The sequence below is a fragment of the Ochlerotatus camptorhynchus genome, unplaced genomic scaffold (assembly GCF_037179485.1).
Source record: "Ochlerotatus camptorhynchus isolate MF236.1 unplaced genomic scaffold, CSIRO-AGI_Acam_v1.1 ptg000002l, whole genome shotgun sequence".
NCBI lineage: Eukaryota > Metazoa > Arthropoda > Insecta > Diptera > Culicidae > Ochlerotatus > Ochlerotatus camptorhynchus.
The window spans coordinates 2,481,682-2,509,597 of record NW_027040494.1 but is presented as its reverse complement, the minus strand read 5'-3'; the positions used below and the strand labels follow the sequence as shown (position 1 = coordinate 2,509,597).

At 40.7% G+C, this 27,916-nt stretch overlaps 1 protein-coding gene across 1 annotated transcript; it reads right to left on the bottom strand.

Annotated features, from left to right (window-relative positions):
* Positions 1–7: 7 nt before the first annotated feature.
* LOC135702052 (polycomb group protein Psc-like) lies at positions 8–27,078 on the bottom strand. The gene is made up of 5 exons (XM_065223062.1): positions 25,972–27,078; positions 25,149–25,239; positions 16,348–16,548; positions 4,530–4,743; positions 8–4,409 (listed from the first exon to the last, which is right to left on the bottom strand). The coding sequence occupies exons 1-5, from the start codon at positions 26,186–26,188 to the stop codon at positions 1,143–1,145; spliced, it is 3,990 nt and encodes a 1,329-aa protein (XP_065079134.1). The 5' UTR covers positions 26,189–27,078; the 3' UTR covers positions 8–1,142.
* Between the last annotated feature and the right edge of the window lie 838 nt (positions 27,079–27,916).

Sequence of the window (27,916 nt, the reverse complement as noted above, 5' to 3'; positions counted from 1 at the left end):
ACTTATTGCCTACTAGGAATTTTACACGAATGACTTCTATATACACATAGATAAGTTACATTGTCGGAACTGACCTAGGATTTCTATTTTCATTTGTCGTTTGAAATTAGATAGTAACAAAATAAAAACAAAAATAAATACAACATAATGCCAGCGTTAACAGACTTCAATGATCTATTTACAGTTTCCTTCATATGGCTGATACATTGCTATAGTTACAACAGATTTCCTTGAAAACCAGCGGAGAAAAGCAGCTTTGCTTTAGCGTTTCCGTTACATAAAGGTTTTATTTTTTGCTCTCTTTAGTCACTACTATTTTTTTTTTTTCTCATTTTTCATAGAACAGCTCCCAGCAGCAGCGAATGCTGGCTGTGGTGTGGTTTCGCTTCTCGCGGAGGCCTCAATGCCAAACAACAACAATTCACTCAAAGAAAACGTGAGCAAGAAGAAAGCACAGCTCTGCCGTGCTCAAGCCCAAACCTGACTGGCTCCTAGCGACGGACTTTGACGTTTCGTAAACAAAGATAAAAAAAAAGACCTACCAACGTAACATCGTCGTCTTCGTCACCGTCGTTGTCGTTTGACATGTGAATGGATGTGTCGAGATGAAGAAACGAGAAATTGTGAGAATTAACTCGACATTAGCGTTTCGCTCTCTCGCGTGGACAATTTTCCCTCGTAAAAACAGCCTTAAACGAACTCACATGTTTTCCGTTTGCTTTACAATCTAGATGCAGCCAGAGGCTTTTAGCCCGGTTCGATTGAAGCGGTTTCTCGTTTCACACAAACAGCTGTATCCTATTCTGACTATGAGTTGAGCTTACACACAAATACATATCTACACGATAACGAAAAATTAAACATTCAATGCTGTGGTATTTACAGGGGAAAACGTTCCTCGTTAAATCGTATACATGATGTGTGTTTGTGTCTTTTCGGTGTGTTTGTTTTTGGCTTTTGCTCTCTTCCGAACGGCGTGAGATTTCAATTTGAGCACAACACGTCCCGTCTTAATAATCCAATAAATAATCGGCTGAAGATTGACTGCCACTGTCCCATTAACGACGCGCTGTTCAACCGCTTTTTCGCGGCTAGGGAATGTCTATCACAATCGCTTCCCGAGTCGTTGGTGGGAGTAAGTTTCATTTCTCCAGACTGTCTGTTTTGGCTTGAGTCATTCGGTTCCACTGCTGCAAGTAGAAGGACGCAGCCATCATTTGGTTGAGGATAGGATTGCCACCCATTGGCGGTACCATCATGCCGTTGAGGTAGTTGGCCATTTGGTACTTTTGCGCGTTGCTAATGTTGTTGTTCATCATGAGCATGTTCATGGTCTCTTTGGTTTTGTCAACCATCGGGGCAGGGGTGGCCGTGAGATCCAGAGCGCTGGATTTGGGCGATTTCTGCGAGGATTTCTTCGGCCTTGGCTCAGATTTTTTCGGATGATGAAAGCCGGATCCTTCCGGCTTCATTTGGAGACCGAACATGGGACCCATGGAAGCGAGGGTTGCATGCGATGGGGACGACGAGGATACGATTGGAGGAGTTTTGGACTTGGGTTGCATTGGTGAGATGGAAGGTTTTGGGACCGGGGGTGACATGCTCTTGCGATGGGCTGGAGAAGGCACTGGCGGTGTTCCGGTTGGCGGGAAGAATGTGCCAGTTGGTTTCGGAGCAATCGGAATATGTTTGGAGGTGGTTGTTTTGGGTGGAGAAGGCAACGGCCGAGGACTTTGGCTGGCACTGTTCTTGTTGATGAGATCCAATTCGGGGTAGGAGTTGAGCTTCACAATACCATTGCTGAGAACGGTTGCATTCGGCAGTTTGAATGCGTTGTTGTTCGGCACGGGAGTCGGTGGGGTGAACACCGGAGCGGGTTGCTTCTCTGGCTTGTTGCCAGATTTGTTGGGTCGCTGTTTTTCCACTTTCCCTTTAATCGATTGAATGAATGAATCCTGGAATGAGGATTTATCGAGCTCGCTGGCCTTTTGCGCTAACAGTGAGTCTGATTTGGATGGACTCGGACATTTGGCGGATTTCTTTTGAGCGGTTTCCTGCGCTTTCGGTGGCGTGGTCCGGTCGGCTTCCGTTATTGAAATTTCCGGTAGCTTTAGGATTTCGATGTAGTTTTTGTCCTCTTCGGGAAGACTCTTTCGTGCCTTTTCTCGGGCCGCTTCGTCTTCCTCCGTAGCCAAGGTGATGGACAGCGAGGAGGGGATATTGATTTGATTCAGCAGTGACTGAACTTTCGGCTGTTTTTCCGGTGGTTCTTGCTTGATTTCCGGACTAGGGCAAGGCCGCTTCCTCTCGTTCGATTGCTCAGGTTTCTTTTCCGGCACAGACGGAGGGGAGACATTGCTACTCTTGCGATCGTTGAGCATATTTTGAACGAAATTAGCATATGCAAGTGGGTTTGTATATTTATACTGCTTGGTGGAGATGTTGAAGTTGGGATTGTACTGGGGCGAGTCTGGCGAGTAGCTGGGTGAGCTGGAGTATGACGGGATTGGGGTTCGAGAACCGGCCGGAGCCTTGTTTGTGTTGTGTAGGGCATAGTTTAGGAAGTTTACCGGTCGATTCTTGTTTGTTTTCGTCTTGGACAGGGATGGAACTGCGGCAGGAACGGCAAAGTTGTCATTGTCCGAGGGTGGACCGTACACTTTGATGTTTTTCTTAGCGTCTTCTGGCTTGATTTGGCTAATCTCCGTGTCCTTGTTGGGGGATATGTTCAAATTTACGGCGGATGACTGCTGAGGGCGTTTCATTTCCATCAGCTTCTGTTTGTTGTTCTTTATGTAGTCGGGATCTTTCGGTAGAAGTGGAGGTAGCTTCTTCATTGGCTGTATGGGTTTTGGGAACGAAGGCACTGAGGGTCGTTTTGGAGCTTCTGCCACAGGTTTCGGGGCAATCATCACAGGCTGAGTAGGTTTGGGTGCGGGAATATTATTGGCAGATACCACCGGAGGAGGAAGTACTGATGGAGCCTTAAAGCCGGTTGTTTTCGATTTTTGTTCAGATTTTGGAACCTCCTTGGCTGAAGTTTCGCTTTTTACAGGCAGTGGTTGCGAGGGAACTGAAACCGGAACTGCTACAGGCGGATTTTCCAAATGTTTCTTAGCTGTCTTTGCCGGAGTAGTTAAAGATGCCATGTGCTCAGAAGTGAACTTGGTCTGTTGAACTGTCCTCTCCACAAGTGCCTTCATTTCGTCGTCGGAGAGCTTCGGCTTCTTAAGAACACTTCGTCCAGCAGGAGCATCCTTATTCTTGCGCTTTCCCAGTTTCATATCCCCACTCGAAGAACTCGGTGGTGAAGACGAATTCGATTCCGGAGAACTCATAGGTGATCCGGACTTATTGTGAATAGATTTGATCGGAGTTAGTTCAAAAGAGTTCAAAAACTGGGACTTTTCATCTTCCAAGGTAGCTTCCGCTTTGTGCTTCGGCGAAGACGACGCCAGAGGGTGCGATACCATCTTCAACGTGGAAGTCGACAGTTCCGGACTCTTCTGGTCGATCTTCAACACAATCGACGGTTGCACTTTTTCCAAATCCAGGTTGCGTTTGGGTGATTTCATTTTTTTCGCACATTTGTCCAACATTTTCGCCTCTTTCTTTGCTTTTTTACTTTCGTACTCATTATCGGCACTTTTATGATTATTGTTCTTCACATCACTGAGTCCACTGAGTTCCACCTTGTACGGTGCCTTCTTGCTGCTTTTGCCGTCCTTCTTCACACTGACTAGTCCATCTTTCACTTTTTCTATCTTAATCTTGAGATCACTGGACGATTTAATCTTATTGACACTTTTGTCCTTGTCCTCTGATTTCTTCTTCTTCACCTTTTCCCCTTTGTCCGATTTGTGATGCTTGCTGCCAGCATCCGGCTGAGGGCTTTGCAGGATACTGACATAAGTATTTTTGTTCATTTCTATTTTCAGCTTTATCGATTCATTCTTCTTCACTTTGGGCTGTTCGACACTTTCCACTTGCTGCTGTTGATGTCGTCCACCAAGCGCTGAAACATTGGACTTCACATCCAACGTTGGCTCACTCACACCAGAGCGAGCATTGGAGGCAGAAGTTGTCACCATTGCCACCGTCGTCGTCGAAGGCGACGTCGTTTTGTTTGGCACCGATGGAGCAGTCGCAACAGTTGTGGTTGGGGTTGTGGAATCACTATTCACTTTGTTATCACATTCCACCACGCTTGGTTCTTCCCGTTTAATGTCACTCGGTTTTATGAGGTCCGAATTTTCCTTGCTGTCGGGTTCCTCCTCTTTGATGGTCGTCAGCGATGTGCTGGTGCGGCCGGTCGAGATGCTCGGCGAACGCCGCAGAGGGACCTCCGGCAGCTCCACCGATTTCATCTCGTGCGTTCTGATGCGGTAGAAGAACCTCATGTGGGCATCCTGTTACCAGGGGGAGAAATGGGAAGGAAGAAAAGAATGCAAGTTTTAAACGGAATGAACTTATTAAATTCCCGGGAAATTGATTCAGGGGGGAAAAGGAACCGAAAAGCTGACACTCACCTTCTTCCACGTGTAGATGTAGGCCACGTCCATCAGGGTGTAGTGGTCCGGCAGGGTGATTGTTTGCACTTTGTACATGATTTCCACGTAGAAGAGATGCGTCGGAATGTTGTACTTGTAGATGATGAATTTCTTCAGGTAGGCGATCGTGAAGACGGCCGGACATTTGAGAACCTTCGGCTTGAGGAGCTCTTCGTTTTCGTCGGCCAGTTCCCTGGAAGGAGAGGAGGAAAAGTGGAGAAGGAAACGGAAATGGTTAGCGATTTGGAACGAGGTGAGCGTATTGATTTGGTTGGCAAAGTGAAACGGAGAGTAAGTTGATGAACATTTTTGCTACTCATATCCCAATTTTAGTGGAGTCAAATCTCGGAACATTGGTCTGTGATTACATCATGAAGTAATTCTTGTTGGTTTTCGAAGGTAACTGCAAATTATCCATACACTCAGAGTCGGGCTCAATTCCGCTAACAGGTGAGCTTTTATTCGCGAGAAATCGAGGGCTGAAGCCATTACCAAGTATCCAACAAGGGCCCTTTGTACAATTTAAAGCTGATATACGGTCGATATAAAATATGGAAGCCCTGTATTAAACTTATCATGCAAAAAGGGCCCTTATCGGACTGTTATCGGTCTTCGTGATTACTTGGGTTTTTAGAAGTGGGAAATTGGAGTGATCCAAGAGCTTCGCCAGGTTTCAAAATAAGGCGGGACTCAACAAATTATGAAGGCCAGATCTGATTAGGCCGAAGCGGTCAACAGATGAAATGAATAAATTAACCTGCCTAATTCCATAAGTTTTTACCCAGAAGTCTGGGAATATTCCCGGTTGCGCGATGAATATTAAGCATACCACCAAAAGCAATTAAGTCGCAAGAATCGCTAAGGTAAATTAGCCATTATGATGACAGCTAAATTTTTCTATATTATAACAACCTTGAAAATTCGCACAGAATTTATGATTTAAACGAAAATGTTTGCCATCTTAGACCACGTCTGTAATTTCTATATGGGACTACACTTTGTGAAAACTGAAAATGGAATATGTAACAAAATTATGTCCCTGGATCAATTTCAATAATTTTATCACCAATCGATCAGAAATATTCCTACGCACCTGTTAAGACTTTCACCTCAATTCCCGTTTTCGTGCGAATCGTTCGTTCGTTCGAACGACTCGATTCGAACGAGTTCGAAAACGGCATTCTGGTTTTCGTACGAACCCGTTCGAACGCAAGCTTTTTCGAAAATAAACAGTGTTAGTGGTACCAGATGCACTTTGACATTTCTTAACAATTCGAAGCATAGACCGCGCACGAATTTGACATTTTTCGGTCAAGTGGACTATCAAACGATGTCAACAAAACAATAACATTGTTAAAATTTTGTTTTGTGATCAGTTTGTTTTCAATTCTACAAACGACCAATTCCTTACGAATTCGCAAATCGGTTTATTTTTGTATATTTGATTTGGCTGAAAATTTGCAGAAACGTTTCTTATGACCGACTATGCCATTTTGCATCTTCATATTGAGTCCAGCCTTATTTTTGAAAAGGGCATATAGAAAAATATCAACAATATCTTCAGAAAATTTTTACTCGATCGGTTTAGTGTCTTGGGCAATATTGCTAATGAAGAATAATGGATGAGACTATTTGCAAAAAATATGCACTCTAAAAAATTCACAAATATTTTTTTCAAATTTAAAAAAAAAATTAAAAACAATTTTTCTCAAAAAATTATTTTCATTTTGTTTTTTGTTTTTTTTTATATGTTTAAGGGGACAAAAAATGCCATCTATTGCACTATAGTTCAAGAAGGAAAAATGATGGACAAAACATTTATGATCTAAAAAAAACGCAAGTTTTTGGAAAAATATCAAAAACTTGGTCCAATTACTGTTTCGACTTTATATAATGAAAGTACACCAAATATATAATAAAAAAGCAATCAAGTAAATTTTTTCTCAGGTTGTAACAGCCCTGTGACTACTTGAAAGTTCCCAAAATATTCCTGAATTTAATTAAACTGCCATGAAGTTCTTTTGTAGTTTGAAAAACTAACCTAATGCTCGCAATACTTCTCATCATTTTTTTTAACATCTCTAAAGTTTTTCTTGATATCATATCGATGATTTCATATCTTTTCTTAAGTGTTAACAATTCATAATTTCTCGAAACTTTTTAAAAATGTATGTTATTTTCCTGCTCTGGAATATCTCTGCTCTGAGGATATCCGTTCTTTCTTGAAGTTTTTTTTATTAGCGAGATCAATATTTATTTATTTATTTATTTATTTATTATAATCTTAATTCATCTGACTTTTGGTTGTCTTAATGAATAATCTAAGTTTAAAAGGATGCTTAGTCAATCTATACATTCAGGACATTCTTCTGATAAAAACAGTTAACGGTACATTAAAATCGAAGCAAGCATAAGCATCATTAAACGCATTAGCCACGGCGCGGATAGGCTCATTCATCCCATACTGTCGGTTACGAGTCGCAAGATGAACGAAGTTACGTTGTCTCATTACTCTCTCAGGTGCGTAGAAGTAGAGCTGCCGAAGTAGTTGTGGGGAGTCAATTTCACCGATAATAATCTTAGCGGCAAAGACAGCTTGAGCATTACGTCGTCTTGTTTCCAGGGTATTAGATGCATCACGCCAGGGTAGATGACGTAGCGCGTAACGAACAAACTTCCTTTGTACACTCTCAAACCTTGCAATCCAGCAGGCCTGATAAGGGCACCAAACGACAGCACTGAACTCCAAAATAGAGCGGACCAATGAACAATACAATGCCCGCAGGCACAGCGGGTCACGAAAGTCTTCGGAGATTTTGAATATAAAACCAAGCTGTCTGTTGGCTTTGTTCAGGACGTCATTGTAATGGGGCTTGAACGTCAATGCACAGTCAAGAGTAACTCCTAAGTCTCTGACTTGACTAACTCTCTCCAAAATCTGGCCGGAGATGGAATAATCAAATCTGATCGGTTTCTTCTTACGGTAGAAGGATATCACATTGCACTTATCTCGAAACTTCTCTAAAGTGTTTGCAGTTCTCATGAAGCTTGTTGTACTACCACGAATTTAATTGAACTGTTCTAAAAATCATTGCGTGAACTTTTGGACTTACATATGTGAAAACCTCAATACATTTCTTAACATCTCTTAAGTTCTATGAAAATCTGGGAACTTTTTGAAATTTCCCGCTTATTTAGTGAGACTGATTGAACTGAACTCCCCTGAAATTCCCTTTGTTTTTGGAGCGTTACTTAACTTATTTGAGATGCTCCCGAAATGTCCATAAAAGTTCCTGGAGTTCTCGGATCTTCCCTTTTATGATTAGACTTTTATGAAGTTCTCGAAATGTTACTGAAAATCTCTGTACTTCTGTGAAATTTTCGAAGTTATTCTGAAATTTCAGGAACTTCTTTAGGCTTTCGCTCCGCAGCGAAATAATTAATATAGCAGCAAAAAAGGGGTTATCTTCCATTTAATTCCACTTAATTAATTTTGGTATCCATGACACAAACGTATTTCGACTACAATGTGCAGTCTTCATCAGTGTCATTCCCACTAAAGAACTTATCAAAATCTAACCCCCTTAAGGGGAATGACACTGATGAAGACTGCACATTGTAGTCGAAATACGTATCTGTCATGGATACCAAAATTAATTAAGTGGAATTAACCCCTTTTTTTGCTGTTTTATTTAAGCATTCCGCTAACAACCCAATTTCATTACTTCATAATTAATATAGTTCTATGATTTTCACTGAAGTGCTCAAGATTTGTCTGAAGTTTAAATAATCGAAACTAATTTATAACTTCTTCAATAGTCTAGAGTTTCCTGATGTTTTAAAACTGCCCAACATATTTCTCAAATTCCTTAAATTCTCTAGACTGCCCTGCCTTAGTATTTTTTTTTAAGAACCCACATTCTACATTTTTTTTCAATGAAGTTTATAAACGCTCACGGAACTATACCTTAAAATCACTGATTTTCCCTGCAAGAAGTTTTAAAAGTCTTGATTTCTCTAAATTGATCAAATGTCCGGTAAATTTTCTGATATATATTTATAACTCTCTGAAGCTTTTCGGATCAATCATAGAATTCTCGAAAGATCCCATAATTCCAAGGAACTCCTGGTAAGTCGCTGCAAATTTCCTTAAGTTAATGGGATTTTTCTGATGTTATCTAATCGTCCTCGAGGTACTCGGAACTTCACTCCCTAGCGGCGCACTTGTCACTGAACAATGGTGGTTACTTATGTGCAACGTATTTCAGTGACAATCAAGTTGCAGCAACTTTTTTTTTTAATCAATGGTAGTTAGTTGATGTTGTCTAATCAACTTAGCTAAATTTTCGAGTTTTCTATAGTTCTTGAAATTTCCATGATATAACACCTTTGAAATACTCTCACAGTTTCCGGATGTTCATATAATTTTTATAGCGTTCCAGAAATTTTCTCTGAGCAAACCGAAGTTTCCGGAAATTCCGGTTTCTTCAATATCCTTAAAAAATTTTGAACTGCCCTTTAATTCTCTGATCTGTCTTCATGTTCTCGGAACTTCCCTAAAACTTTCAACTCTAATGAAGATCTCAGTTCTGCTTTTAAAATAAATGGAATTCTGGTTAACACCTTTAAACCTGGAATTCTCTGGATTTCTGTGAAGTTCCTGAAATATTTCTGATGTTTTCATCAATTTTCTGAAGTTTTCATCAATTTTCTGAAGGTCTATATACTGAATCTCTCGGAACATCTTAAGGGTTCTCGATTGTATTTCAGCACCTCATGGAACTGAATTTGTCTAAACTCACGCTTATAGATTTTTAAACCAATTCAATCGTCTGGGGGTAAAGTTTCGGGGACTTCCCCTTAAAATCTCTGGAATTCCCCAAAGATCTATAGATCTAGCTTTTCTGAGATTAATAGAACTTCATTAAAGTTTCCACATTTTTGATTTTGATAGTACGAAACGTCAAGACATTAAAAATGTTGTGATCTTAGACTTACTCAAATGAAGTAAGTGTTAAACTTCAACATTTAATGGATTTGAGCTGAAGCTGTTTCTTTAAAACTGATTGTCAAGTCTTAGAAACGTTTGCGTTAAAAACATATTTTAACGCATTTCATAAATAGCATTCTTAACCTGGAAATTATCCGCCAAAGTTATGGAAAAACCTGGAATTCTCAGGTTACTTTATTTAGCCAAATGAGTGGACACCCTGTAGATAGAGATGAACGATTAAACGTTAAAAAAATCTCTATACCAGAAAACAAAATATAGACCTATCCAGAAAAAATTACCAAACTTGAAATAAATTCACGTTTGAAATAGTGACTTATTACAAGAAGAAGTGACTTTAGTGACTTGGCCTTAAAAAAGAGACTTGGATGACTGGCTTGAAAATAGTGATGAGTCACTAAAAAGAGACTCGCTACCAGCCCTGGTAATATTACGCTGTACGATGTATAGAATTTGTGAACAAATGAGTGTAATATTGTATCCACTTTTAGTAACTGGTGTTCAATACATCATGAATAACATTGATTGATACATATTGTTTATTGGGGGAGTACACTTTGATTTTTCAAAAAAATGCATTTTTTTTTTTGGCATAAAATGTTCCTTGGGATGTATACTTTAATTTAGAAAAGACTCCAAGCCCGCCAGAATATTCCTTACCGCTTTACGAAGCGATTTCCTAAAACATGTACCGGCGCGCTGAGAGAGCATTTTATCTTTAAACGCGTTTATCTTGAAACGGGGTTTTTCAAACTGGCGTGGGAAATAACTCTAACCAGTTATCATCAAATTTGGATATCGCCTAGGTTTTCTTGTTCAGAATTAAATTCTGCATAGAAATACGTATCCACGATTTTGTCAAAAATGGATTTTTAATCCACGATTTTGTAAGCATTTTTAGGGTGAAAAAATGGACTTTTTTTTTCCTAAGGCCACAACTTTTGAAAAAATTAATTTAAAAAATCGGAATACGTATTTCCAACCCAAATTTCATTACTAATCAGGATTTTTGTTCGATTTATGTTCCAGGATCACATGGAAAGGAGTATTTTCCCACACCGTTTTCCGACTTCCGCGCGAGGACGCCCGCGCGACCTGGTGCACCGGCCACGGGGAGACGCCAATCGAGTTCAAAAAAATACAAATTGTAGTTCGAAGGATGATTAATAAATGGGTTATAACATATTTGCCCTCCCTGAGTGTTTTATTGCTTAAAAAATTAACGAAAATGCCTTACTTTTTGGACGTTCAAAGTGTACTACCCCCTTAAAGTGATGAGCGGTGGTAGAAAGAGCACTCATTAGTGATACATTACCACGTTTAAAAACTTGTTTCCAACGAAAAAAAATCACACTTAACAATCAAAACAAATCCCTAAAAAAGACTGAGCTTCTGTGAATTTCTCCTACGGATCCGTACTTCTGCAAAATTCAATCAATTCTATAGATCTACGGAAAATTTCGTAGAACCGACACCACTGACTTTCATCTGTTTGTTTTATTCAACACAACTGACGCGTTGACACAACGACGGAAAAGCAACTAGTGAAAAAATTTCATGAACGAGGGATGCTCCGGTCAGAGTTGCAAAATCTCACTATTGTCACTATTGTCATAGCATAATTAAACGAATCTCACCGATGACATTCACCACACCGAACCCCGACTGACTTGTTGAGCTATCTGACAATCGAAAGAGTGACGTTCATATCTGACATTCGGAACCTGAGTGTCGACTGAGTGCCTAGAAGCATGAGACGTCAAGACTGAGTGTGACACAGACAACTAGTAATGATTGTTGTTGTTTTGATGATCGTGAGCTTCGTTTTTGTGTAAACAAATCTGGAGAACTTAGAGATGTGGACGTATTTACTTTTGTAACAAAACATGCCAATCACCGATTTCTCCCAAATAAAATCTCAACCTCGAAAGCATACACCACAATCAGGTAGAGGAATGAATCCTATATCATTTGGTATTGTCTTCTTGCGAGATCGAGCTTTTATTTGCGAGAAATCGGTGATTCGCGTGTTTGGTTACAAAATCAAATACGTCAAATAATCACCAAATTCTCCAGATTATTTGACACAAAAACGAACCAGGCTTCAAAATTATCCGAATAGGGATGATATACAATGATATATTGGATAATGGATAATGGATAGGAATAATTTTGATGCCTGAGCAGCAGCGCAGCACGACCTGATCAAAGTCTCCCCTGCGATCAAAGACACCCCGAGTAACGGTAACTTTTTCTAGCAACCGATGAAAAAGCAGAATCCTTCAGGTGATATTAAGCAGTGAAATATTTATTTTTTTCTTTAGTTTCTTCGTGGGAAGGGCACAAAAACTGTGCGCTAGAACCGGAGGCTACTAAAGGAAAAATGATTATCATCAAGTAAACGAACGTCAACAATACTGATTGATAGAAAAATTGCAGTTGCTCAAGACACTCACTATGAAGAAGAGTGTAAACAGAACGACTGCACTATGGGGCATTTTCATACAACCAGGCGGTCAAAAATATTTCTATCATTTTTTCACAATTTCTGCTATTATTCTTGCTTTGTTTCATCAATATAAGGTGTGCGTTATCACTTTTCAACATTTTCACGACCAACTTTTGAAAAGGGCCTAACTTTTGATTAATTAAAATTTATTTTTTACGATTTTATAATGGTTACAGTTTCAAGCTTGTTTTCAGATGATAAAATCTATTGAACAAAGACAACCTACTTTTTTTTGGAAATATGTTTATTTTTTTTCAACAAATCTTCTGAAAAAAATACAAAACGCCATGATACAATAATCAAAATCAAATATGTTTCAACGAATTTCTTTTTATTCCTCTGTTGCAATATCATCATGAACAAATTCTTCTTCAATTTCATCGACTGCTTTCATAAGTTCCTCCAAGGCATTGAAGTTATTAGTATCGACTACTGAATCACTTACAGAATTTTCAAATATCATGAAACTTTTCACGATGTCGGGATAATCCAGGGATACTTTTTGCCTGTCTGCCTGCCATCTGTCGTCTTTTTGCCATCCAAATGGAACTGATCAGTGGGTCCGATTCATTAATGGCACGAATAAAGACATCATGTAAATTTTCTTGCATGATGGGTTCGATATTTTTTCAATTGTTTATGTTGACTTTCTGCTGCCTCTTCCGCTAATGAACCAAGTGGTGCTGGTGAATGTATGATTATTTCTCCGGTATGAGCGAGAACTTTATGCACCGTTGCAGGAATTTTGTACTAATCATACAATTTAAGATAGAGCCTATATGTTTCCTAGCAATATGCATCAAATTTTTCCGGGTTTATTGGCTCTTGGCAGTTAATAGCAATTAATATATTCCGGAGTCTGAAAATTAACTCTTCATCAATGTTCAGCACGGAGCTTAAAAGCTTGGGATTTCCAAATGCTCTTCGACAAACGTTTCCTGTAGTACTGGTACCTGCTCCACCCGATCGTGGTTGATCTACTCTAACTCCAAATTTTTCGTAAAGCTGTGTCGTCACATGTTTTTTTCTTTGTTCATATAGTTCTTTGAACGGATTCGTTATCTTCCATTTTTTGATATCCATTCTGTATGCAATATGCAAAAGGTATTCGAAAAATCTTATCCAAGCATGAAGTGAAGATATGCCGTAATGCAAGACTTCTTCGTTTGATATAAATCCTTCCTCGAATTTCTCTGCATCATTCATTACATTTGGTGTTGCCCCACATATTGGACAATTCTGCATCGACGAATTTCCAGTGATATAAGTTAAGACTTTTTCGTCTATCATACTGAGGACAAAATCAAAATCAACAAGTATAAACTTGTCGTTTGAGAGTTCAATTTTCACTGGCGTTAGTTCACTCATTTCTTTTTCTACATCCTGTTTTGTAGCCAGAATAACTTCTTTACTCTCTTTAATGAATTCAAGGATGAATGGCCTACAAACTCGAATACTTTGAGGCATGGGATTAAACCACATAATTTCCTTTCGATCATTGTACATGAACAACTGAATTGGTGTTAAAGTGGACGAAAATACATCTGAATCGTCCTGACATCCTTCTGGTAGCACTTGATGATATTGCGAATATCCAGTTGATCCGTCCATACCCCACCTACATAGAAGAACCAGTTCCGTAGAAACTAGATCGTTGCTATCCATATACTCGTTGAGCTCTGCATCAATTATTTGGACGATTCGTTTCACTGTATTTTCCATCAGCGCCTGGAGTTTCACTCTTATTTTCAATGCACTTTCTTCGATGAATTCACTAGGAGGGGCGCATATTTTTTTCACTCCGATCACATAGTAAGGTGGAAATCTTGAAGGTGATTCACTATGTATTACTTCGTATTGAAATCTACTCAATCCAGCCTCGATAAGTACACTAAAAGCCTCTTCTGGTGACATCATTCCTCGTTGATTGGTTAGTTGAGCCAGCATGGTTTTAGAGCTTTTTTGGTTTTTTTTAAATATGCCCAATAACTTTAACTAAATTAAAATCCTTTCGATTATAAGCGGTCCGTCTTGCAAATAACAAAGCTTTCTCGATGGTATCGAATTTTGGATCAACTGCTTCTTTATCGATGACGCGACGTTTTCCTCTTTCACTCAAATCCAAGAAAGGATTTGAAGGTCGTCCACGTTTTGTTCCCGAGGCCGAGGTTGAGGCAACACATTGCACCTGTTCGATGAATTCCTCGATGCCAAATTCTCCATCAAGCCAATTCCGAAAATACGACTCAAATCGCTCTTTCGTGCGATTAGCTTCATGCCATTTGTTGATGTATTTAGTAACGATTTTATGGATCTTTTCATCGAGACGTTTACGTTTTTCCACCGAGATGTTATAATTTTCACAAATGAATTCAGTGGCTCTGTGAACATTGTCACTATGGCTTAATTTTGCGTCTAATAGATTAATAATGGCTCTATTGTCCATGCTCACACTTGAGCTCAACCGTAAATTTGAATTACACTGTAGTAGTTTAAATAAAAGCTACACAAAATACACTATGGCTTCAAATTGACACTACAGTAGGTTAAGTACAGACTTAGGTATAAATTAAACTCATCCGCGCATATGCGTAGGTACATACTTACGCATATGCTTCTACAATCGTCATAACCCAGGTACTTACTTTAGAATAAAGCATAAACGAATGTAGTTTTACGTTCATCCAACAGTGAACTTTATGATAATGATGACTTCTTTTTGTACAAAATCTTAAGCCCTTTTTAAAAGTTGGTCATGAAATATTAGAAAATGTTCTTTAACAATATATTTCGACTATACCAACCGAATATAACTCCAAAAGTTGCAAATAATTTTCATTGTCAACTGTCGAAAGCAACTGGTATGTTGCTTGAGTGAGCGTCCGATTCGAGTGATAAAATAAAAAAAAAAGGGTGATTATGATCAGTCATTTTGTGACTTCTACAGTGACAGTTTTAAAGACTGGTCCGGTTGGTAAACAATGCTTCGGAATGTGCATGATAGAGGGTGCTAGTGTGCATGCAAAATACGCGTGACGATAATTTTTGAAGAATTTTCTTCTAAGAGTTATGTCTGTTTGTCTGTGGTATAGCCTTACACTTCGGTGTACGAGTGTGTACATGCTGTTGAGTTAGGGGAGGCCTTCAAGTAGCTGATTATCTGTCATCGAAGCTAAGTTTTCGGATAGCTGTACCCAGGGATGGAAAATCACTTACATTCATTTCGATGCCTCTAACTTTTTTCATCAACAAAATATCGTAAAATGATGTATGAAGCTTTTGTAGCTTTTGATATGAACTACAACTTTTGCTAAAAACTAAAATCTGTATCTCCTATGCATGACGAAATAGAGCTGGCAGAGCATGTTATTGTTTTTCAGTGAATGCAATTTACATTCACTGAATAACAATGGTGGGTTTTTATCGCTCTGACTTATCATGCATTAGAGATACAGATTTGAGTTTTTACAAAAGATGTAGCTTATATTAAAACCTACAAAACCTATAAACACTATTTTATGGAATTCTGTTGATAAAAAAAGTTAGAGGCAAATGAATGTAAATGAATGCACGAAATGAATGTAAATGATTTTCCATCCCTTGCTGTGCCCACCTCTGTATAGACTAAAGGCCTCAATTTGAACTTATCCTGATAAGCTTCCGGTATGTTTAGTTCGTTTATAATATCCTCCATACTCATCGGCTCTGAAGGTGACCCAACATCTTTAAAATTTATTGAAAAGGTCAAAGCCCCTGATTCAAATAAACCGATCAGCTTGTTTGTAAGATTGTCTTTTCAAACCAAGTGAGTTTCGATTGGACGATTGTATTCGATGGGAGTGTCATGAGAGAGAAGATCTTGCTTACACATTATCCTCCTAACTTGCTACCTTTAATGTCAGAAGACAACTGTTGATACCCTTCAATTCCTTTTTTCGTAAAAATCAAGTAGCGAAAAGTTTCTCATTGATTCGAATGCAGCCGAAAACCCCTAAATGAGCGGAAACCTTTAACGAACACAAATTTACCCAAGTGGAAATAAATTATCGACGTAATTTATTAGAACCAAGCGAACGGGTCCCCCCAACCCTGTTCGTCGACAAAACTTCTCCTTATTGACGGACGGTGGCGGAGAGCACCGCAGCGATTGAAACCCGATATTCCACCCCAGGGAGACATTTTCTCGCCCGGGCGATGATTTCCTCCCCCTGGGGGGCCCGAAAGTTTACTTAATTGATGGGGCACAAATTGATTCTTGAAAGATGAGATTAACTTACTTGTCGGCGTATTCCAGCGTCAGAGAGAACTTGTCGCTGGGGCTGAAGATGAGATGCTCGGTGTCTTCGCCTCGTTGCTCCGGTGTCGTCAGGGCGGCCTTCTCCGGGTGCTGCCGGTAGAAGGCTCGCTTCCGGAGCAGTTCCTTCTCGTACAGCCCCGGGACCAGTTTGTACACGATGGATTGCAGTGTGGCGTCGGGTCTGAAAAAAAAACGATGCAAAAGTAATCAACTTTTAGATTGGGCCGGCACAATTACAGGTTGGTGGTTCTAAATTAAAGCGTGTGTTCCTTGTTGCAGGAAGATATCTGATACCGAGTGTCGGTTGACCTGTAAGCGAAACAAGTGTTGTTGTTTTCCGAAATTAATTCGAGCCGGCATCATACTCGCAAGGCATATGTCGCGCCCTTGGTTCTCAAATGCGTAATATGTGGCTTGCTCGTAGAGTGGAGGGAAAAAAATGATAATTATCTCCCATTCCTTCAATTCCAACATCAGCAATAGCGCAGGCAACGTGCCTAGTCAGCTATGCAGGCTAAGCTGCCGGGCAATGCGTTAAGCGGAAAAGTTTGAACCGCTGTTGCTGCTCAAATGTTAATTACATTTTATAGGGAGGGAAACTAGACCAGAGCGGCCGTTATATACCGTAATGCATTGTTTACGACCTCTCTCGCCCGGCTTTGGCAACGGGAGAATGGTGGAAGGTGCATAAATATCAAATTAGCATTTCTACATAATTCCTCAATCGCCCAAATTCTTCTGCGGATGTTTTGATGTGTGTTCATAGAAATTAATTTCGAGACAATTTTTCGTATTTACACGAAAAATTCCCCAACCCGCTTTGCATCCACCGCCGTCTTGATTCCTCCTCATTCCGCGTGGCCATGTTATGCATTTTTGTTTCACACGCATTTCAATGTCTAATGGCGTTTGGTATAGAGAGGAACCAGGGTTGAGGAATTCACCACCGTCGTCGTCGTCGTCGTCAGGTCAGGTCAGGTCGGCCGGGATCAGCTGCTACCAAATTGCATCGCGTCACGCCGTTGTCGGTCCAGAATGGGAGATATTCTCCGGCTGATAGCCCAAAGTGACACACACATCCCATATATTATTCTGCTCGGATGGTATCCTTTTGCCGGGTGACAGCTTTTCGATTACCTCTACCGTCTGACGGGGCCGGGAAACGGGCACGGAAAATCGGCACATTTTCCCCTTTTTATTGATTTTTCGACACATTTTTGTACGGTGTGGCGTGGAACGAACCGGAGCGGGAAGATTTTTGCTGTTGTGCCTTCTTTTTTCTCTTCGCCGTGGGTTGCTTTCCACTGGAGTACAGTTTTGCCCATTTCTCTCTCACGGTGCGATGCTGAACGGAAGACGATGGCTGGGGGGGAGGCAGACGGGTGGAACGAAAGGGAAACGTCTCACCGTGTTGGTCTCAGGGTAGGCTGCGCTATTTCCCGAAAGTCAACGCGACGACGACAACCGGTAGCGGTTCTTTTTTTATTTGGGAGTTGTGACAGTGGCGAGTCGAATGAATGTGGCAACGGATTTAGGTTAGATTAGTGCTGGCACCAAATATGCACCCAAATCAAGAGTACGTTACATTAAATATCGATTTTTTTTTTTATTTTGGTATCGAAGGATTACCAACACAGTTGAGTTTTTCAACAGATGTCGCTAGTAAAAAAAAAAGAGGTAGAATTACTTCTCGGTATCAATATTCGGAGACTTTTTCCCATCACGGAAACGCCTCGTTTTTCATCACCATTGCAACAGTTGGACATTTGTGTAATTTTCAATAGTGACCTATTGAAAATTGGTAAAGTGGTGATAGCAGATTCATAGAAAAATTTCCAGTCGATTGGCTTGTTTAGAATTAAAATGCATCCGCTATTGACCGAGTTATAAGTGGTCAAAGCCTGACCACCTTTCGTGACGCGGTTGATTTTGGTTTTTTTTTTATTGCACCCCCAATATGTTGCCGAAAGACGTAATCCTACGTCAAAAGTAAAAGAGTCTGTGCATAGGGGTACGAACGGAAAGTTGACGTGAGACCGCGATTGGTCGGTACAATTGTTTGTGCTTAGTTTTTTAGTTGATTAAAATCTATAAACTTAAAACTCTTTAAATATTGCAAATGGTGGCCGGTTGTGTGAAAAGGTCCGAATCAAAATACGGAATGAAATGGAAAGTTAGAACAAAACCGTTAAGGAAGACTATCGTGTACCTGACGGCAATTAATGATTTTTGGAACCTGTAATTTAAACAGGGTGGCAAGTGAATTTCCATTTTGAAATTCCTGGTTTTTTCTTGGTTTTCCTGGTCAATGATTTAAAAATTTCCTGGTTTTAAAAACCATGTATCATTCTTCGCGCAATGCGGAATTTCACAAACCAAAATATGTATTAAGGTTCTTGTGAATGCCCGTGAAATCTTTACCTGATTGTTTGCTGTAAAGAAGCTAGTAGGGAGCCGCGCTACTTCGTCGTATCTTGGTGCCTATTTCCGTTCTATGTGCTAAGACTATAATAGCAAAGCGTTTTCACTCATGTTTTTGCAAAAACATCTTTGCTTACAAGATTAATTACGATAGACACTGAAACATTTGCGATAACCCGTAAAATGAGCGATTTTAGGGGTGTATGACGAAGAAAAACTTGAGATACGACGGACTAGACTCAGATTGTTTTAACTCTATTATTGAGATTTTTAGCCAACGGGCTAGTTTATCTCAAGGTGAAATTGCGAAGTGTGATATGAATAAGGACTCTCTAAACAAACCTTTGCTTCTAACAATTTTACGGATTTCCAGTTTGTTTAAATTTTCCGCAAGTTGTCAACGATTAAGGATCTTATTTAGCGGAATTTTGATTTCAAAATCATATTATTAAAAAAATTCATAAACAACGCTGGTTTAATAACTCTTATTATTAAAAAGACTGACTGCTGAAGTTCATAGAAACTCCCTAAAGTTCGTAGAACTTCCCTGAAGCGTTAAGGTCTTTCCTAAATTTCTTAAATATCGTAGAAGTACCACGAAGTTCGTAGAAATTCTCAGAAGTTCGTAAGACTTCCTTCAAGTTCGAAGAACTTTCTCGAAGATCTGAGGACTTCCCTGAAGTTTGAAGGACTTAACTGAATATATGAGGACCCTAAATTTAGAAGAGCTTCCCTGAAGTGCATAAGGCTTTAAATATCGAAGGGTTTTCCAAAAGTTTGTGGGTCTTTCCTTAATTTCTTGGAAATTCTCTGAAGTTTGGAGAGCTCCCATTAATTTCGTAGGACTACCTGCAGTTCAATCGACTTCTCGGAAGTTCTAGGAACTTTTTCGAGCTTGGAGCACTATGTTAAGTTCAGAGGACTTCTCTGAAGCTCGGAAAAAATCCATAAGTGTCATAGGATTATCCTTAACTTTTAAGCAATGCCTAAATGTCGTAGAAGTTACATTAAATCTGTAGAAAATTCTGTAAAATTCGTAGTTATTCCCAAAAGATCAAAGGAATTCCCTGTAGTTCGTAAGACTTCTCTGAAATTTGTAGAACTTCTCTGAAGGTTCGGAGAGATTTCCTGACCGTCGTAGGTCATCACAGTAGTTCACATGATTTTCCTGAAACTTGTAAGACTTTCCCGAATTTTGTAGAACTTGCATGAAGTTCGAAGGTGTTATCTGAAGTTTTTAGAAATAGAACTTTTTTATTGAACATGTTGAACAGGTACTTCAAAGTAGTTGCGCGTCGGCACTGCTTAAGTCTGATCTCAATTAAGCACAAATCATACATGCAATTTATTCGAGAAAAAAAATAAAAATAAATACAAAATATATTTGCTAAATTGTCAGGGTAAATTTTTTTCATCAATGTTTAGTTGTGTGAAAGATTTAGCTTTAACAAAATGGTTAGTTTTGACCTGATTATAAAAAGAAACTTTGACATAAGGGAAATGACGGCTTCGGCATGCCAGACTATTTTCGGCAACCCAAATTGAAACACTATTTTCACTGGATTTTCTTACGAAAACACTTCGCTGAATGCATGCAAACGATTCTTTATGCTTTCAGCTTCAATTTGACTATATTTTTATCACTGAGAAAAAGCAATCTAGCAAGGTTTTCTTGAAATGAAACACACGCACTAGAAATTGTAGCTGATTTCGAGTTGCCGATAATAGAACAGCAGATTTACATGCAGTTCAAATGGAACGGTTGCCGAAGAAAAACTGGTTGCCGACAATACTCGCTCTCACTAGAGAAGATTGGAGCTTTGTAAAAGCGTTTCAAAACAGTTTTTGATAATTCTTTCGACTGAAATTGTTAGAGCAGCTGGCAGCAAAAGATTGTAAACAAACCAATACTGCATATGTGTGTGTTCCTTAGAGAAAAGGGCTATAGAAAGAAGGTCGCTGCTTAGGTTGCCGAGAATACGTAAATTCCCCTACATAAATTTTAAATAATACAAACAAGATTATTTTCCTGGTGGACTTATGAAATTCTTGGCTTTTCTCCGGTTTTTCCTGGTGAAAATAAATTCCCGACATTTTCCCGGTTTTCCTGGTTCACTTGCCACCCTGAATATTACAAATGGTGGCCGGTAGTGTGAAAAGGTCCGAACCAATTTACGAAATTGAATGGACAGTAAGCAAAACCGTTAAAGTCTTTAAGATTTTTAGAACCAGTAATTTTAAGGTTTTTAAGTGTCATCATATTCTTTATAATAATATTATTATTGTTCTATAAAACTAGAATGATTTTGAATTGCTAATTTAACATAATCTTTCGCCTATATTGATGGTAAACTTAAAGTTACATTTCTATCAGTTTTTTGACAGCAGTTTCTATATTTTCACTACCTTGAAGATTATATTAGTCAGCAGGAAAATGTTGAACAACTTTTTGAATGTAGAACCAAATCATCAGCGGCGCCGGTGGTGTAGTGGTAATCGTGATTACCTCTCACCCCAGCAGGCCTGGGTTCAATCCCAGTCGGCGCCGCCGTGATGTCCTGAGGCATAACATCTCTGATCATGCCTTCCTTCGGAAGGGAAGTAAAGCCGTTGGTCCCCGGTTCATGAATTGATAGGTAGGGTCCAGGTGTGGGAGCTGCCTCCCTGGCGTCGGTAGCATTGGTGCTCAGCACGGAAAACAAGATCGACGGAAAACAAATCAAAGAAAAAAAAGAACCAAATCATAGCCAAAATTGCAACAACGCAAACGGGACGACACTATATCTTGAGATCATGACTAGAGACTGGAACGCGCAAAAATTGGTCGACAAAAAATCGTTTCTTTAAGTCAAAATTCATATCACAAAAATCTTCTTATTTTTCTTTTGGTAGTTCAATTCATATATTTAAAGGAAAAAATGTTCGTTTTTTCTTTTGGTTTGCCAAATCCGAACTGCCATCCCTTTCGCTTAACCTCTTCCATTATATTTTGCACAGTGGTCTCATCGACCTTATTCGCTGCCGAACGCCAGTTAGATTTAAACTGCCGCTCGTTTTCCATGGATTTCTTAGTTTTTTTGAGATTCCATTTGACCAATACCGTTCTATAGGGCGGAGTTCTGGGCTGTTTTTTAGGGTTGAGGTCTTTAGGTACCACAACCACGTTTTTCGCATCGTACCACTCGTTTACCTTTTTCCCATAGTGGCAGCTCGCCAAGTCCGGCCAGAACAGCACAGGTCTATTATGTTGCTTTAGGAATGGTAGCAGCCGCTTTTTTAGGCACTTCTGGACGTAGATCTCTTGATTGATGGTTCCCGTAGTAATGAAAATGCCACTTTTAGACCACACGTGCATATGGCCTGCCAGACGAGATATTTTGATGGTTTTGAAAATTTCAGCCACATTCCCTTTTCCTGATGCGGTATAAAACTCCTGTCCCGGAAGCTGCTTCAAATCCGCCTTCACATAAGTTTCGTCGTCCATGACGACACAGTCGAACTTTGTGAGCAGATTCGTATACAGCTTTCGGGACCGCTGCTTTGCCGACGTGTTTGGTTTGTAATCTCGGTTCGCCACCTTCACCTTCTTAAACGTCGCCAACCCAGCTCGTTTCTTGGCCCGCTGAGGTTAAGATTCCGCTTATATTTCACCGCCACCTTCTTCGTCGTCGCTGCCACGTCCGGATTACGATTGCCGCCGCTTCCAGGCTTCCTGGCGGTCGACAGACGCTCCCCGAACACCTTTAAACCGTTTGTCACGGTCGATTTGTCCACATCCAGCAATTTTGCCAACTTGGCGTGTGAGAACGTCGGATTCTCTTGCTGCGCGAGCAAAATTTTGGCACGCTGCTCCTCTTGCTTGGACGTCATTTTGAAAACTGGAAAGCAAACGGTGAAAACTCATCATAGTCAACTTCCAAATGCAGCATTTCAGGTTTTTTTTTTAATTTATTTTTAACAGAAATACCAATTTGAAGTTGACCAATTTTTGCGCGTTCCAGACTTTATTTATGATTTTGCCGTCTTCGGCTAAGTTATTCAAATGAGTAAGGCTTTCCTGATGATAGACACATATTATCAACGTGTAGTGAGAAAATCATGAACTTTTCTGACTTCCATTCGGAAGGCCTCAACCAACTAAACACCTTTTCCGAGCATAGCAAACTTTCTAGATGATCAGGATATCAACAGAAACGAAGTCCACATTCTCACTAGCACTGTGTAGTGAGAGAATTCTGAACTTATCTGATCAACTTTTCCGAAGACGAATTCTTCCTAGATGATCAAGATCGCAAGATAGATCTTATACAGCGCGTATTGTCTAGCACAATAGCGCCATGTCGAGAGAAAACTCAGAACCGCTGGCCTCTAATCAAATTGTCTTAACCCATTGTACAACTTTGCCGTAGACAGTGACCATCTGTATGGGCAGGATTACGAGATTTTCAATGTGGCCATCTTTTCCCTTAGTGTGGTGAAAGCCCTTACCCTTACCATGAAATTATTGTTGCTTTAGTTAGGCCTTTTTTTGATCATTATGAATCATCATAAAATGAAAAGTTACTATAGGAAACACTTAAAGATCAGAGGGGAAACAGTCGTATTGTTGCGATACGTTAGAAGAGTTAGGAGCTTATTGTTGTGTATGGAGACCTCCATACACAATAGTAGGCTTCTAACGCTCCTAACGTACCACAACAATAGGACTGTTTCCCCTAGTTAATCTTCCTGAGTGAAAAGCAGCCGAGAAGAGAAGCAAGACACATACCGAGAGATAACGATGCCGCAGAGCAAAGCTATGAAGGCACCGGTGGTGTGACTGGTTTCTTACTCCCAGAGTGTCTGGGTTCAATCCCAGCAGAGGGCGTTGAGATTTTTGAGGTGCAAAAATCAAGCGCTGTTGTAAAACCGTTGGCCCCAGCCCCTATTTTTGATCGGTTTGATATAACCCATGTGTGAAAGTCGCCTGCCTGTCATTTGATTGCCTTCAATTAATGACAATCGATATCCGTCGGTGATTGACACTCGATTCTCGCTTTCTGAAAAAAAAAATAAGAATGGAAGAAAAGGACGTTGAAGCAGGGAAAAGGAAGAAGGAACCCTAGTTGTATCCTTCCTTGTATGAAAACTTCAAAAACCAAGCCTTGACTGTTTATAATCTGAAAAAAACTGACATACAAATAATCCTAACTACTATTTAAAGAATTAAGTTGAACAATTGGAGACTAGGTAATCCCCGCATGCTCCCTTTCCGAATCCCACATACCCCATTCATCTTTCCCTTAATTACCATTCAATACCGAGCTATAAATGCAATATCACCCACTTATCAAATTCCTCCATCTCCGCCACTAATCTCTTCAGCCTCGCTCGCTCTCTTGGGAACCCTTCCGCACCGTTTGCGCGCATCCATTCGGCAGCCGTCGTAAATCTTCCTCCGTCCGTCTGTCCGTCCATCTTCCGCTGCCTGCCACACAATTCTCAATTTCGGCTTCATTTCCGTTCCCTTTGGGCTTCGGGTTGTTCCGTATGCCAGGCCAGCAGTGCTTAGTAGGCAGATGAATGTAACACACCGCTCGTGGCACCACCACCGCCACCATCACCGACCGAGCAGAGCTGTGCTGAGAGCCCGCTACATTTTCACAGCTCTCTTTGCCGGTGTGTGCCGAAATGTGTTGCTCGTCGGCAGGGAAGATAGACACAAGAATCACGCTCCGATGACTGGCATGATTATGATCGCCACCGCTGCTGCTGCTGTTTTGTTCCTTATTTCTTCTCTCGGAAAGGTACAATCGGATAGTGGTACGCAATGTGTGCCCGGTACAATACATGTCTAATGTATGAACGGTCGATATGGTCGTCATCGTCGTTGATAGACTACGGAACTTTTGGGAAACGAAGCCTAGAGAGCAGAAGCCGGGTTGAGCACATTGTGTTGCTTTTCCCGGTCTTTTCCCACATGCTCTTCTCGCATCTCTAGCCATCGCCGTTGATCGTGTCCCCTTTTCTTCGGTTGCTTTGTGTCTGTTTTTTTGAATGGAATCGAAAACACGAGGAAAATTTAGAGCTGTCAACGGCAGATAGTGATGGATATTCGAAGACGATAGATAGCAGGCCAGAGTGCGCTCAGGAGAGCAATTAGACAGCGGTTTGGCTTGGAGTTGATCCAAATCAGTGCCTAAGTAGAAAGGTAAACAATGCATTCTGTCAATATCAACACCGGCGCACCAACCATACGGTGCCACATGGTGCCATAATGTTTTTATGACAAATTTATGTATACGGTGCGACAAATTGCGTATTATCGGCATGGGGCGCACGCTTTGTTTGTGTTCGTGTGAATGATGCGAAGGGACTTACTTGATGTTTGGTTTCGCCTTGTTTATCATCATCTCACACTGTGGACAATACTGCTCCGTACGCAAGTGTTTCATAATGCAGCTATGGCAAACTGAAAGTAGAAAAAGGAGAAGACCAGATGAGAAAGACAAACATTAATAACGATGACGATGCGGTGTAGCAGTGGAGGCTCCGTTGTTCGCTCTAGGATTGTTTACCAAGTCCTTGAGAGCGCCGTTGATTGTGTTGGTCTCGAAGGTCTGAGAGAGTACGAGAGACTGGGCAATCTCGTGGGTGTTTGCAGGGGATCGAGTTCCCCGCGCTAATGAGCAAATCAAATTATTCATCCATAATAAATTCGTTTGTAGATGGCAGAAGTGCCCTAGGGAAGCAAGATAAATGATGCGAGATAAGGCCGTTGTATACGTTGATGACATCGAAGGAAACACGTTGCATCCCTGTTTCTCCCTGTTGCGAAATGGTATTGCAATTTGGCATATTATTGTTTACGTCGTTAGCAGCGAGACGAAAAAAGGTCTAGGGAGCAGCCCGGCTTGAAGAAGAGTTATTATAATTCCGTCCCTTCTTTCGAAGGGCCTGTAAGCGATGCCTTGCCGAGAAGACGGTTATTATTATTCCGCTTGTATCCCTAGGCAGCCGAGCTGCGGAGAATGAAAAGCTTCAGAAGAGCATGGAAGCATGCGATAAAGGAATTCATCCTTGAAAGAGAAGCACACAAAAACAGGATTGCACAGGAAGTGGACCCATGCGGACGGCATCGGTGACGGCGGGTACCGGTGCGTCATTTGTCAAATATTTAGATGTTGGGTAATTCGATACTCACATGAATGTAGACACTCAACGATGGTGGTTGCATCGATCAGGTAACCTTTGCACAGATTACACGTGATGTAGGGATTAACCGAGCTAAGCAGAACCTTGCTCGGTTTGTACGGCGATTCGGGACCATTGACGACCGTAGTCATGGTCTTGGCTGCCTTGGTCACTTCACCAGCCATTTCGGTATTGTGCTTCCTAGCAGCAGCCGGCTGAAGAACCATTTAGAATAATCCTCAATAATCCAAGTGCATGCGTAATCCAATCATGTGTAATCCAAAAATGGTCACTGACAGTATTCCACTTAAGACTTCTTCACATCCACTTAATTTTACCCATTATAAAACCAAATTTCCGTTTCTCTTAATTTCTTCACGTTCAACGCAAAACAAAACAATCTCTCAACGCGGCAACCCCAATTTAATAACACCATAAAAAACCTCTTCAATCACCAACAGGCACGCATACATCCGCACCCTCACGCCGCACAACACAGTTGAGCCTATTCCAAATACACGCCGCGAAAGGTTGATGAAACACGAAAAATCGAGTGCGCGCGTAACGAACCAGTTTTATGCTGAGGTCTTCAATCTCTTCTTCGGCTTTTTTGCTTTCCGAGAATCACTTTAATCTCTTCTCCACACTATCGCTCTCTCCCACTCTCACTACCACCGTTTTTTGTTCTCTTTCTTGAAAACACGAACGACACGCTCGCGAGGCACTCTGGTCCACGTTCGACGACCAAATGATGACGATGCAAGCGCTTCATACACTACGAACCACCGCTAGCCACCGATGGGGAACACATTCCTCCTCGGTCGTTGTGTTAGTGCGAACGTTGAGCACTCACACTTGCAGAGCGACTTTTTTATGTGCTCGCACTATTTGAAACGCAGTTGGTTGTTAAATTATTTCGCCTGGCTGAGACCAAAATTATCTGATCGTGCGGCGATTGCTTTGATGTTTCACTAATCTTTTGAATTTTCTCCTTCGATCACTTTGATATTATGATATTGGAATGGCAACTGCACTGCCCTGTTGTGGTTAATTAATTAAAACTCCCTTGGGATTTACACAGCACGGGGTCCTTGAATGTCAAATACGACCAACGTGAATGCTGTCTCGAACGAAACTGAGCCTGCTATGTACCACTCGCGCGGCAGGCCCTTGTGGCAACAGCTGTACGTACATAAGCCCCTGCTCGGTCGTACATACATTAGCGGGTTCTTCCTTCTTACACATACCACCGCACGAGCTCCGCACGGTTCGTCGGTCGTTTCTTCTCACTCGCTCAGCTCTTGCTCTCGTTATGCAGGGAGCCACACGAAGGAGCTTGAAATTTGATCCCCCTCTTTATGTTTGCGTCGCACTGTCTCGCTCTGGCCGACCGTGAGAGCTTTGTTTTGCATTCACTCACACCCTCTCTTTGCCACTTCATCGGTGGATGACAGCGTACTCTCGCACATAAGAGCAACTTTATATAATCGTTTTGGAAGTGCTCGCTACGAGATAGGTGTTCACTATATAAACCGTTCAACTTTCGGTTTGGTTTTGCTGGTTGCGACTTTAAGTTGAATGAAATGGGATTTCAGATGTTTTGAATGCTAGGTGATTTAAATTAATTTCAAGGATGTATTTTTGATAGAAACCCAATGCTGAATGGCGTTGCTTTGGATAATTGAACAGAAATGTATTTGAATGTTAGAACTTGTAGGTCCAATCACATCAACAAATGATTAACAGTTACTGTACAGAAGATTTATAATTCTCAGAGCTACCATCAGCTTGCAAGAAAAACGTATTCAATAAATCCAACATCCAGGAAAACAGTTTCTATTTAATCTCGCTCGTAGTCCCATTCTTCCTGTTTACATAAACGGTGCAAGCTGCGCAAATACATCACCAACACTTCAAGCGAACAGAAAAGCAAAGAAAATCATCACCACACATCA

Excerpts from the sequence above, each read along its gene's own strand:
- LOC135702052 (XM_065223062.1), bottom strand. The coding sequence starts at position 26,188 with ATGGTTCTTCAGCCGGCTGCTGCTAGGAAGCACAATACCGAAATGGCT. Across the intron at positions 25,240-25,971 it reads CGTTGAGTGTCTACATTCAT|TTTGCCATAGCTGCATTATG; the intron begins GTGAGTATCGAA and ends TTCTACTTTCAG. Across the intron at positions 16,549-25,148 it reads AAGGCGAAACCAAACATCAA|ACCCGACGCCACACTGCAAT; the intron begins GTAAGTCCCTTC and ends TTTTTTTTTCAG.